Consider the following 14,342-nt stretch of genomic DNA (forward strand, 5'->3'; position numbering starts at 1 on the left):
CGTGGTCACCAGGATCCAATCCTGAATGCCGAATCTGCGGCCTTCTAATAGGTGAGCCTTCTGCAACCACCACAGAAGTGACACCCTTGTCTTTGGTGACAGGGTTATTCGCAGGTGCATCTGCAGATGCGACCCTGACCATTTGTCCAACAGATCCCTTTGGAATATTCTTGCATGGAATCTGCCGAATGGAATTGCTTCGTAAGAAGCCACCATTTTTCCCAGGACTCTTGTGCATTGATGTACTGACACTTTTCCTGGTTTTAGGAGGTTCCTGACCAGATCGGATAACTCCTTGGCTTTTTCCTCTGGAAGGAAAACCTTTTTCTGAACCGTGTCCAGAATCATTCCTAGGAACAGCAGACGAGTTGTCGGGATTAAATGGGATTTTGGAATATTCAGAATCCACCCGTGTTGTCTTAGCACCTCTTGAGATAGTGCTAAAGCTGTCTCCAGCTGTTCTCTGGACCTTGCCCTTATTAGGAGATCGTCCAAGTATGGGATAACTAATACGCCTTTTCTTCGAAGAAGAATCATCATCTCGGCCATTACCTTGGTAAAGACCCGGGGCGCCGTGGACAATCCGAACGGCAGCGTCTGAAACTGATAGTGACAGTTTTGAACAATGAACCTGAGGTACCCCTGGTGTGCGGGGTAAATCGGAACGTGTAGATACGCATCCTTGATGTCCAAGGATACCATAAAGTCCCCTTCTTCCAGGTTCGCTATCACTGCTCTGAGTGACTCCATCTTGAACTTGAACTTTTTTATGTAGAGGTTCAAGGACTTCAGATTTAGAATAGGCCTTACCGAGCCATCCGGCTTCGGTACCACAAATAGAGTGGAATAATACCCCTTTCCTTGTTGTAATAGGGGTACTTTGACTATCACCTGCTGAGCGTACAGCTTGTGAATGGCTTCCAACACCCTCTCCCTTTCGGAAGAGACGGTTGGTAAGGCAGACTTCAGGAAACGATGAGGAGGATCCGTCTCTAATTCCAACCTGTACCCCTGAGATATTATCTGCAGGATCCAGGGGTCTACCTGCGAGTGAGCCCACTGCGCGCTGTAATTTTTGAGACGGCCCCCCACTGTCCCCGAGTCCGCTTGAGAGGCCCCAGCGTCATGCTGAGGTTTTTGCAGGAGCCGGGGAGGGCTTCTGTTCCTGGGAAGGAGCTGCCTGTTGGTGTCTCTTCCCTCTTCCTCTGCCTCGTGGCAGGTACGACAAGCCCTTTGCTCTCTTATTTTTATAGGAGCGAAAAGGCTGCGGTTGAAAGGTCGGTGCCTTTCTCTGTTGGGGAGTGACTTGAGGTAAAAAAGTGGATTTCCCGGCAGTAGCCGTGGCCACCAAGTCTGATAGACCAACTCCAAATAACTCCTCCCCTTTATACGGCAAAACCTCCATGTGACGTTTTGAATCCGCATCGCCTGTCCACTGTCGTGTCCATAAGGCTCTTCTGGCTGAAATGGACATAGCACTCACCCGAGATGCCAGTGTGCAAATATCCCTCTGTGCATCACGCATATAGATAAATGCATCCTTTATTTGTTCTAACGACAGTAAAACATTGTCCCTATCTAGGGTATCAATATTTTCAATCAGGGATTCTGACCAAACTACTCCAGCACTGCACATCCAGGCAGTTGCTATAGCTGGTCGTAGTATAACACCTGCATGTGTGTATATATTCTTTTGAATAACTTCCATCTTTCTATCTGATGGATCCTTAAGTGCGGCCGTCTCAGGAGAGGGTAACGCCACTTGTTTGGATAAGCGTGTGAGCGCCTTGTCCACCTTAGGGGGTGTTTCCCAGCGCGCCCTAACCTCTGGCGGGAAAGGGTATAATGCCAATAACTTTTTTGAAATTATCAACTTTTTATCAGGAGCAACCCACGCTTCATCACACACGTCATTTAATTCTTCTGATTCAGGAAAAACTGTTTGTAGTTTTTTCACACCATACATAATACCCTGTTTTACGGTATCTGTAGTATCAGCTAAATGTAACGTCTCCTTCATTGCCAAAATCATATAACGTGTGGCCCTACTGGAAAATACGTTTGAATTTCTACCGTCGTCACTGGAATCAGTGCCCGTGTCTGGGTCTGTGTCGACCGACTGAGGCAAAGGGCGTTTTACAGCCCCTGACGGTGTTTGAGGCGCCTGGACAGGCATTAATTGATTGTCCGGCCGCCTCATGTCCTCAACTGACTGTTTAAGGGAAGATAAACCATCACGTAATTCCACAAATAAAGGCATCCATTCTGGTGTCGACCCCCTGGGGGGTGACATCTGCATATTTGGCAATTGCTCCGCCTCCACACCAATATCGTCCTCATACATGTCGACACCACGTACCGACACACACCGCAAACTCACAGGGAATGCTCTAATGAAGACAGGACCCACTAGCCCTTTTGGGGAGACAGAGGGAGAGTCTGCCAGCACACACCACAAAGCGCTATATATACAAGGGATATCCTTATATTAAGTGCTCCCTTATAGCTGCTTTAATATATATATATATATATATATAGCCATTAATGTGCCCCCCCTCTCTGTTTTACCCTGTTTCTGTAGTGCAGTGCAGGGGAGAGACCTGGGAGCCGTTCTGACCAGCGGAGCTGTGACAGAAAATGGCGCCGTGTGCTGAGGAGATAGGCCCCGCCCCTTTTTCGGCGGGTTCTTCTCCCGCTATTTTTCCAGTCAGGCAGGGGTTAAATATCTCCATATAGCCCCTATGGGCTATATGTGAGGTATTTTTAGCCTTGTATAAGGTTTATATTTGCCTCTCAGAGCGCCCCCCCCCAGCGCTCTGCACCCTCAGTGACTGCCCAGTGAAGTGTGCTGAGAGGAAAATGGCGCACAGCTGCAGTGCTGTGCGCTACCTTATGAAGACTGAGGAGTCTTCAGCCGCCGGTTTCCGGACCTCTTCACGCTTCAGCATCTGCAAGGGGGTCGGCGGCGCGGCTCCGGGACCGGACTCCACGGCTGGGCCTGTGTTCGATCCCTCTGGAGCTAATGGTGTCCAGTAGCCAAGCAGCAAATCCACTCTGCATGCAGGTGAGTTTACTACTTTCCCCCTAAGTCCCACGTTGCAGTGATCCTGTTGCCAGCAGGACTCACTGTAAAGAAAAAAAAAACCTAAACTAAACTTTCTCTAAGCAGCTCTTTAGGAGAGCCACCTAGATTGCACCCTTCTCGTTCGGGCACAAAATCTAACTGGAGTCTGGAGGAGGGTCATAGGGGGAGGAGCCAGTGCACACCACCTGACCTAGTAAAGCTTTACTTTTTTGTGCCCTGTCTCCTGCGGAGCCGCTATTCCCCATGGTCTTTTCAGGAACCCCAGCATCCACTTAGGACGATAGAGAAAATAAGTTTCCTGCAAAACAAGACCAGGGTAAGAGTTACTTACCCTGTGCGTCGGATCCAGCGACGAAAGTCCCGGGACTGACGTCAGACATCTGCCCTCCAAACGCCTGGATCCGCCTGCCTTCGCCTCACCGCGCCTTGATAACAGTCAGTTGACGCCCCCCGGAATGCCTCCCGCCTGTCAGTGTTCATGCGATCGCCGCTGCGATCACTTTCTGCCCCGGCGGCGTGGCCTGGCAATAAGGCGCGTGCACATTGCGGGATGCCGCGCAGCCGCAGTCCCGACCCCACCTCAGCGAAGAACCGCGAACAGGTCGTAATGACCCCCAAAGGGAGCGATGCTGGGGAAAACTGCCAGAGGCTTCTGCCGGGATTTACTTAGGAAACCATTTACATCACCTATTACACATTTCCTTGCTTCTTCTGGGAAACCGTTTTGTAAAGGCAGCGTCTCAATTACATAGGTGTATAGCATCTTATCTGCATGAATAAAATTAACGACATTGCTAGATTGGAGAGAAATTGCAGGTGCACACCCTAAGCAATGCTAGTAATCATTATAATAAACTGTGCAATGTAACATATTAAAATAAGATTTTACTCACCGGTAAATCTATTTCTCGTAGTCCGTAGTGGATGCTGGGAACTCCGTAAGGACCATGGGGAATAGACGGGCTCCGCAGGAGACTGGGCACTCTAAAAGAAAGATTAGGTACTATCTGGTGTGCACTGGCTCCTCCCTCTATGCCCCTCCTCCAGACCTCAGTTAGGATACTGTGCCCGGAAGAGCTGACACAATTAGGAAGGATTTTGAATCCCGGGTAAGACTCATACCAGCCACACCAATCACACCGTATAACTCGTGATACTATACCCAGTTAACAGTATGAAATATAACTGAGCCTCTCAACAGATGGCTCAACAATAACCCTTTAGTTAGGCAATAACTATATACAAGTATTGCAGACAATCCGCACTTGGGATGGGCGCCCAGCATCCACTACAGACTACGAGAAATAGATTTACCGGTGAGTAAAATCTTATTTTCTCTGACGTCCTAGTGGATGCTGGGAACTCCGTAAGGACCATGGGGATTATACCAAAGCTCCCAAACGGGCGGGAGAGTGCGGATGACTCTGCAGCACCGAATGAGAGAACTCAAGGTCCTCCTCAGCCAGGGTATCAAATTTGTAGAATTTAGCAAACGTGTTTGCCCCTGACCAAGTTGCAGCTCGGCAAAGTTGTAAAGCCGAGACCCCTCGGGCAGCCGCCCAAGATGAGCACACTTTCCTCGTGGAATGGGCTGTTACTGATTTAGGATGCGGCAATCCAGCCGCAGAATGCTCCAGCTAAATTGTGCTACAAATTCAGCGAGCAATAGTCTGCTTAGAAGCAGGAGCACCTATTTTGTTGGGTGCCTACAGGATAAAAAACGAGTCAGTTTTCCTGACTCCAGCCGTCCTGGAAATATAATTTTTTAAGGCCCTGACTACGTCCAGTAACTTGGAATCTTCCAAGTCCCTAGTAGCCGCAGGCACTACAATAGGTTGGTTCAAGTGAAAAGCTGATACCACCTTAGGGAGAAACTGGGGACGAGTCCTCAATTCTGCCCTATCCATATGGAAAATCAGATAAGGGCTTTTACATGACAAAGCCGCCAATTCTGACACACGCCTGGCCGAAGCCAAGGCCAATAACATGACCACTTTCCACGTGAGATATTTCAAATCCACAGTTTTAAGTGGCTTAAACCAATGTGATTTTAGGAAACTCAACACCACGTTGAGATCCCAAGGTGCCACAGAAGGCACAAAAAAGGGGCTGAATATGTAGCACTCCCTTTACAAATGTCTGAACTCCAGGCAGTGAAGCCAGTTCTTTCTGGAAGAAAATCGACAGAGCCGAAATCTGGACCTTAATGGAACCCAAATTTAGGCCCATAGTCACTCCTGACTGTAGGAAGTGCAGAAAACGACCCAGCTGAAATTCCTCCGTTGGGGCCTTCCTGGCCTCACACCACGCAACATATTTTCGCCAAATACGGTGATAATGGTTTGCGGTTACTTCTTTCCTGGCTTTTATCAGCGTAGGAATGACTTCCTCCGGAATGCCCTTTTGCTTTAGGATCCGGAATTCAACCGCCATGCCGTCCAACGCAGCCGCGGTAAGTCTTGGAACAGACAGGGCCCCTGCTGTAGCAGATCCTGTCTGAGCGGTAGAGGCCATGGGTCCTCTGATATTATTTCTTGAAGTTCTGGGTACCAAGCTCTTCTTGGCCCATCCGGAACCACGAGTATCGTTCTTACTCCTCATTTTCTTATTATTCTCAGTACCTTTGGTATGAGAGGCAGAGGAGGGAATACATAAACCGACTGGTACACCCACGGTGTCACTAGAGCGTCCACAGCTATTGCCTGAGGGTCCCTTGACCTGGCGCAATATCTAGTTTTTTGTTTAGGCGGGACGCCATCATGTCCACCTGTGGCCTTTCCCAACGGTTTACCAACAGTTGGAAGACTTCTGGATGAAGTCCCCACTCTCCCGGGTGTCGGTCGTGTCTGCTGAGGAAGTCTGCTTCCCAGTTGTCCACTCCCGGAATGAACACTGCTGACAGTGCTAAGACGTGATTTTCCGCCCATCGGAGAATCCTTGTGGCTTCTGCCATCGCCATCCTGCTTCTTGTGCCGCCCTGTCGGTTTACATGGGCGACTGCCGTGATGTTGTCTGATTGGATCAGTACCGGCTGGTTTTGAAGCAGAGGCCTTGCCAGACTTAGGGCATTGTAAATGGCCCTCAGTTCCAGAATATTTATGTGTAGGGACGACTCCTGACTTGACCAAAGTCCTTGGAAATTTCTTCCCTGTGTGACTGCCCCCCAGCCTCGAAGGCTGGCATCCGTGGTTACCAGGACCCAGTCCTGTATGCCGAATCTGCGGCCCTCTTGAAGATGAGCACTCTGCAGCCACCACAGTAGAGATACCCTGGTCCTTGGAGACAGGGTTATCAGCCGATGCATCTGAAGATGCGATTCCGACCACTTGTCCAAGAGGTCCCACTGAAAGGTTCTTGCATGGAACCTGCCGAATGGAATTTTGCTTCGTAAGAAGCTACCATTTTTCCCAGGACTCGTGTGCAGTGATGCACCGATACCTGTTTTGGTTTCAGGAGGTCTCTGACTAGAGATGACAGCTCCTTGGCTTTCTCCTGCGGGAGAAACACTTTTTTCTGTTCTGTGTCCAGAACCATCCCCAGGAACAGCAGGCGTGTGGTAGGAACCAGCTGTGACTTTGGAATGTATAGAATCCATCCGTGCTGTTGTAGCACTTCCCGAGATAGTGCTACTCCGACCAACAACTGCTCCATGGACCTCGCCTTTATAAGGAGATCGTCCAAGTACGGGATAATTAAAAACTCCCTTTTTTCGAAGGAGTATCATCATTTCTGCCATTACCTTGGTAAAGACCCTCGATGCCGTGGACAGTCCAAACGGCAGTGTTTGGAATTGGTAATGGCAATCCTGTACCACAAATCTGAGGTACTCCTGGTGAGGATGGTAAATGGGGACATGTAGGTAAGCATCCTTGATGTCCAGGGATACCATGTAATCCCCCTCCTCCAGGCTTGCAATAACCGCCCTGAGCGATTCCATCTTGAACTTGAATTTTTTTATGTATGTGTTCAAGGACTTCAAATTTAAAATGGGTCTCACCGAACCGTCCGGTTTCGGTACCACAAACAGTGTGGAATAGTAACCCCGTCCTTGTTGAAGTAGGGGCACCTTGACTATCACCTGCTGGGAATACAGCTTGTGAATTGCCTCTAGCACAGCCTCCCTGCCTGAGGGAGTTGTCGGCAAGGCAGATTTGAGGAAACGGCGGGGGGGGGGAGACGCCTCGAATTCCAGCCTGTACCCCTGAGATACTACTTGAAGGATCCAGGGATCCACCTGTGAGCGAGCCCACTGATCGCTGAAATTTTTGAGGCGGCCCCCCACCGTACCTGGCTACGCCTGTGGAGCCCCCGCGTCATGCGGTGGACTCAGAGGAAGCGGGGGAAGAATTTTGATTCTGGGAACTGGCTGACTGGTGCAGCTTTTTCCCTCTTCCCTCGTCTCTGTGCAGAAAGGAAGCGCCTTTGACCCGCTTGCTTTTCTGAAGCCGAAAGGACTGTACCTGATAATACAGTGCTTTCTTAGGCTGTGAGGAAACCTGAGGTAAAAAATTTTCTTCCCAGCTGTTGCTGTGGATACGAGGTCCCAGAGACCATCCCCAAACAATTCCTCACCCTTATAAGGCTCTATGTGCCTTTTAAAGTCAGCATCACCTGTCCAGTGTCGGGTCTCTAATACCCTCCTGACAGAATGGACATTGCATTAATTCTGGATGCCAGCCGGCAAAATATCCCTCTGTGCATCCCTCATATATAAGACGACGTCTTGTGTTCGCAAAATAGTATCCCTGTTTGACAGGGTTACAGACCACGCTGCAGCAGCACTATCTGCAGGTCTCAGTCTAGTACCTGAGTGTGTAAATACAGACTTCAGGATAGCCTCCTGCTTTTTATCAGCAGGTACCTTCAAAGTGGCCGTATCCTAAGACGGCAGTGCCACCTTTTTTGACAAACGTGTGAGCGCCTTATCCACCCTAGGGGATATCTCCCAGCGTAACTTATCCTCTGGCGGGAAAAGGTACGCCATCAGTAACTTTTTAGAAATTACCAGTTTCTTATCGGGGGAACCCACGCTTTTTCACACTTCATTCACTCATTTGATGGGGGAACAAAACACTGCCTGCTTTTTCTCCCAAACATAAAACCCTTTTTTTAGTGGTACTTGGGTTAATGTCAGAAATGTGTAACACATTTTTTATTGTCGGGATCATGTAACGGATGTTCCTAGTGGATTGTGTATATGTCTCAACCTCGTCGACACTGGAGTCAGACTCCGTGTCGACATCTGTGTCTGCCATCTGAGGGAGCGGGCGTTTGAGCCCCTGATGGCCTTTGAGACGCCTGGGCAGGCGCGGGCTGAGAAGCCGGCTGTCCCATAGCTGTTACGTCATCCAGCCTTTTATGTAAGGAGTTGACACTGTCGGTTAATACCTTCCACCTATCCATTCACTCTGGTGTCGGCCCACAGGGGGCGACATCCCATTTATCGGCATCTGCTCCGCCTCCACATAAGCCTCCTCATCAAACATGTCGACACAGCCGTACCGACACCGCACACACACAGGGAATGCTCTGACTGAGGACAGGACCCCACACAGCCCTTTGGGGAGACAGAGAGAGAGTATGCCAGCACACACCAGAGCGCTATATAATGTAGGGATAAACACTATCACTGAGTGAATTTTCCCCAATAGCTGCTTGTATAAACAATATTGCGCCTAAATTTAGTGCCCCCCCTCTCTTTTTAACCCTTTGAGCCTGAAAACTACAGGGGAGAGCCTGGGGAGCTGTCTTCCAGCTACACTGTGAAGAGAAAATGGCGCCAGTGTGCCGAGGGAGATAGCTCCACCCCTTTTTCGCGGACTTTTCTCCCGCTTTTTTATGGATTCTGGCAGGGGTAATTATCACATATATAGCCTCTGGGGCTATATATTGTGATTATTTTGCCAGCCAAGGTGTTTTTATTGCTGCTCAGGGCGCCCCCCCCCCCAGCGCCCTGCACCCTCAGTGACCGGAGTGTGAAGTGTGTATGAGGAGCAATGGCGCACAGCTGCAGTGCTGTGCGCTACCTTGGTGAAGACTGAAGTCTTCTGCCGCCGATTTTCCGGACCATCTTCATGCTTCTGGCTCTGTAAGGGGGACGGCGGCGCGGCTCCGGGAACGAACACCAAGGACGGGTCCTGCGGTCGATCCCTCTGGAGCTAATGGTGCCCAGTAGCCTAAGAAGCCCAAGCTAGCTGCAAGCAGGTAGGTTCGCTTCTTCTCCCCTTAGTCCCTCGCTGCAGTGAGCCTGTTGCCAGCAGGTCTCACTGTAAAATAAAAAACCTAATTATATACTTTCTTTCTAGGAGCTCAGGAGAGCCCCTAGTGTGCATCCAGCTCAGCCGGGCACAGAAATCTAACTGAGGTCTGGAGGAGGGGCATAGAGGGAGGAGCCAGTGCACACCAGATAGTACCTAATCTTTCTTTTAGAGTGCCCAGTCTCCTGCGGAGCCCGTCTATTCCCCATGGTCCTTACGGAGTTCCCAGCATCCACTAGGACGTCAGAAAAATAACAAGTCAAATTAACCCATTATCCCATTGTTGTTAGTGTCTCGTTCTCAAAACTAAAAGTGATCGGCGCTTTAAATAAAGAAGAGATCCCATTTAGAAAAAGAAAACAACGATTCTACTGTGGGTTCCGTCCAGCTGGCATTGTAGACGCCACTGCTATTACGCCATACACAGTACCCGACATGTGGCCCTCCAGCTGCTGTGGAACTACACATCCCAGCATGCTCTGCCACAGTTTGAAGAATGCTAAAACTGTGGCAGGATATGCTGGGATCTGTAGTTCCGCGACAGCTGGAGGGCCACATGTAGAGCACCCCTGCTACACAGTAATCCCATGTATAGCGGACAATGGAAGAACTCCAGCTCAGAAGGATTATTAGGTGATTAATGTTACTCATGCAGAACGGCGTGTTAGATGTAAAGGTTAATAAGGCCAAGCTGCCACGCCAGGCCATGTGACAGTCACCGACCCAATAGCAGCCATCCCAGGCCATGTGATGGACAGTGACCCTATAGCGGCCACCCCAGGCCATGTGATGGACAGCGAACCAACAGCAGCCACCCCATGCCGTGTGATGGACAGTGACCCTATAGCAGCCACCCCAGGCAATGGGATGAACAGTGACCCAATAGCGGGCAGCCCAGGCCATGTGCTGGACAGCGGCCCAATAGCGGGCAGCCCCCATGTGCTGGACAGCGGCCCAATAGCGGGCAGCCCCCATGTGCTGGACAGCAGCCCAATAGCGGGCAGCCCCCATGTGCTGGACAGCGGCCCAATAGCGGGCAGCCCCCATGTGCTGGACAGCGGCCCAATAGCAGGCAGCCCAGGCCATGTGCTGGACAGCGGCCCAATAGCAGGCAGCCCAGACCATGTGCAGGACAGCGCCCCAATAGCAGGCAGCCCAGTCCATGTGCTGGACAGCGGCCCAATAGCAGGCAGCCCCCATGTGCTGGACAGCGGCCCAATAGCGGGCAGCCCCCATGTGCTGGACAGCGGCCCAATAGCGGGCAGCCCCCATGTGCTGGACAGCGGCCCAATAGCGGGCAGCCCCCATGTGCTGGACAGCGGCCCAATAGCGGGCAGCCCCCATGTGCTGGACAGCGGCCCAATAGCAGGCAGCCCAGGCCATGTGCTGGACAGCGGCCCAATAGCAGGCAGCCCAGACCATGTGCAGGACAGCGCCCCAATAGCAGGCAGCCCAGTCCATGTGCTGGACAGCGGCCCAATAGCAGGCAGCCCAGACCATGTGCAGGACAGCGCCCCAATAGCAGGCAGCCCAGGCCATGTGACGGACAGCGCCCCAATAGCAGGCAGCCCAGGCCATGTGACGGACAGCGGCCCATTACCTTTATATCGGGGAAGTAGAAAGAGCTCTTGCAGTAGCGGCAGTTCAGTTTCCTCTCTGGGCACTCCCGCTCGTTGTGCCAGTCTTTATCGTGCAGCCGGATTAGTGCTTTGCACGCCGGACAGGGCACAAGCATGAATGGGCATTTTCCTTCATGGGTGGCCTGTAAGACAAATCATTCATTCCAGTTACAATGCAGTGTTAGCACAGACTGATGGCGGCCAATGAATACCGGGGAATTACGTAGGAAGCAGCAAGTCAGGCAAGAACATTAAATACTGTCATTTTCAAATACAAGGGAGGGGTATGTACGAGGCTGCAATGCCATGGAGATGGCGGGATTTCACCGAGGCGGTCCCTAAGTTTAAAGGAGCCATCAGTTACAAAGCTGAAGCGGCCTCTCGCTGAAATTGGAACTTATTACATAATCCCCAGCTACTAAACACTCATTAAAAACCAGAAGCCTTGCATTCATAGAAACAATTTTTCAAGAATTCAATATATTAGTCAAGTGGATACCCGCCTGCAACAGTCACTAAGTACAGTACCGCTATTCCCCGTATCCTACCTGTGTTTTATCCCGGTGATACCTGTGGCCTTGTATTTGGCATCAAATAATAGTCCTTGCAGCCAGTGTACGGGCAGACGGCGTATATCTACCAGTGTGTACCCAGCATCAGTCTCGCACTACCTGGGGAGCAGGCCTGTTGAGAGACATTGGGGGTCATTCCGAGTTGATCGCTAGCTGCATTCGTTCGCTGCGCAGCGATCAGGCAAATAATCTGCACTTCTGCGCATGTGTATGCGGCGCAATGCGCACGCGCGACGTACGGGCACAACGATCGATGTAGTTTTACACAAGGCGTAGCGAAGCTTTTCAGTCGCACTGCTGACCGCAGAGTGATTGACAGGAAGAGGGCGTTTCTGGGTGTCAACTGACCGTTTTCAGGGAGTGTTCGGAAAAACGCAGGCGTGCCAGGAAAAACGCAGGCGTGGCTGGGCGAACGCAGGGCGTAATTGTGACGTCAAATCAGGAACTGAACAGTCTGAAGTGATCGCAAGCGCTGAGTAGGTCTGGAGCTACTCTGAAACTGCACAAAAATATTTTGTAGCCGCTCTGCGATCCTTTCGTTCGCACTTCTGCAAAGCTAAAATACACTCCCAGTGGGAGGCGGCATAGCGTTTGCACGGCTGCTAAAAACTGCTAGCGAGCAAACAACTCGGAATGACCACCATTGTGATTACTGGCTGTAACGCCAATCGTTTGGAAGAGGAACGTTAGGTCTTCCTGCTCAGAGAGGGACTCGTTTAGTTACAGCCGGACAGGCTAAGCTTTTTTTAATGTTTTATTTATGTTTGTGCTACACATTAAACTAGCTGCAGCTAGTTGTACCAAGGCCGTGGACTGGTGCACTACTATTTGGCTGCAGTATGAACCTGCACCCGTCTGCCCCAGGAAACGTCATCGTTACCCTGATCTTCCCACAACATTCAGGTTTTTGTTTTGTTTCGCAGCGATCTCACGGAATGACCTACACCTGTGGCTGGACATACGCTAAAGAACTTGAAAAGAGCTTTGATGTGAACAAGTCATGTGACGTCAGACACTAGATATATTTATCTTTCATTATAAATACAGAACAATGCGTTGTGGTCATAGCCCTTAGGGGTGTTTTTGTACCTATTTTGTCATGTGATTGTATGCCGTAACCGCACGCTTGTATTGCTACAATGGGACATTGTTCTTTAAATACATAGAAGCCTAAATATAATTCAGTGTGTCTTTGTGTGATATAGCAACCGGGCATTTCCCAGGACTCCGTTCACAAATATGTGGACACTTTTACATTCTTCTCGGATGGTCTGTCGCAGCTGAAACTTGTCTGAATGTGGGGGCGCTGTACAGCCTGACGTCTCCGCCCTCTACCCTCCCCCAGCAGCGGGGAATTCGAAAACCGGAGTGGAAAAAAAAATAGGATTTTAATACCTACCGGTAAATCCTTTTCTCCTAGTCCGTAGAGAATGCTGGGGACTCCAAAAGGACCATGGGGTATAGACAGGGATCCGCAGGAGACATGGGCACACTATAAGACTTTGAATGGGTGTGAACTGGCTCCTCCCTCTATGCCCCTCCTCCAGACCTCAGTTATTGGAAGTGTGCCCAAGGAGACGGACATTTCGAGGAAAAGGATTTTTGATAACCAAGGGTGAGAAATACACCAGCCCACACCACAACACACCGTACAACATGGCTTTCAAGCAATACCAGTTAACAGCATGAGCTAAAAACAGCAACAAGCTCAACATAACCGATACACAACCTTCATGTAACAGAAGCAATGACTATCAATACAACTGCAAGTAACAGTCCGCACTGGGATGGGCGCCCAGCATCCTCTACGGACTAGGAGAAAAGGATTTACCGGTAGGTATTAAAATCCTATTTTCTCTTGCGTCCTAGAGGATGCTGGGGACTCCAAAAAGACCATGGGGTCTATACCAAAGCTCCAGACCGAGCGGGAGAGTGCGGACGACTCTGCAGCACCGTTTCAGCAAACATGAGGTCCTCATCAGCCAGGGTATCAAACTTGCAGAACTTAGCAAAAGTGTTTGAACCCGACCAAGTAGCTGCTCGGCAAAGTTAAAGCGCCGAGACTCCTCGGACAGCCGCCAAGATGAGCCCACCGTCCTGGTAGAATGGGCTTTCACTGACTTCGGCAACGGCAATCCAGCCGTAGAATGAGCATGCAGCGTGCAATAGTCTGCTTGGAAGCAGGAGCCCCAATTTTGTTGGGAGCATATAGGACAAACAGAGCCTCTGATATCCTAATTTGAGCCGTTCTGGCGACATAAATTTTCAAAGCTCTTACTACATCGAGAGATTTTGACACAGCCACGGCATCCGTAGCCACAGGAACCACAATAGGTTGGTTTATGTGAAACGAAGAAACCTCAATTCCGCTCTATCCACATGGAAAATCAAATAGGGGCTCTTGTGAGACAAAGCCGCCAATTCCGACACCCGTCTTGCGGACGCCAAGGCCAAAAGCATGACCACTTTCCAAGTGAGAAATTTCAACTCAACCTTTCGCAAAGGTTCAAACCAGTGAGACATAAGAAATTGCAACACCACGTCAAGATCCCACGGTGCCACGGGTGGCAGAAACGGAGGATGGATGTGCAGCACTCCCTTCACGAAAGTCTGAACCTCTGGAAGGGCGGCCAATTCTTTTTGAAAGAAAATAGATAAAGCCGAAATCTGCACTTTAATGGAACCTAATTTCAGGCCTGCATCCACGCCTGCCTGCAAAAAATGGAGGAAACGACCCAGCTGAAACTCCTCCGTAGGAGCCTTCTTGGCTTCACACCAAGACACATACTTTCTCCAAATACGGATTTGC

At 50.3% G+C, this 14,342-nt stretch overlaps 1 protein-coding gene across 2 annotated transcripts in view; it reads right to left on the reverse strand.

Annotated features, from left to right (window-relative positions):
- Positions 1 to 14,342, reverse strand: part of TRAF2 (TNF receptor associated factor 2) — a 102,487-nt gene that overhangs the window by 15,488 nt on the left and 72,657 nt on the right. For both annotated transcript variants that reach the window (XM_063936175.1, XM_063936176.1), the window contains one exon: positions 10,943 to 11,104. In XM_063936175.1, coding sequence (XP_063792245.1) covers positions 10,943 to 11,104 — 162 coding nt within the window. The remainder of the gene's footprint in view (positions 1 to 10,942; positions 11,105 to 14,342) is intronic.

Source organism: Pseudophryne corroboree, chromosome 8 (genome assembly GCF_028390025.1).
Source record: "Pseudophryne corroboree isolate aPseCor3 chromosome 8, aPseCor3.hap2, whole genome shotgun sequence".
Lineage (NCBI taxonomy): Eukaryota > Metazoa > Chordata > Amphibia > Anura > Myobatrachidae > Pseudophryne > Pseudophryne corroboree.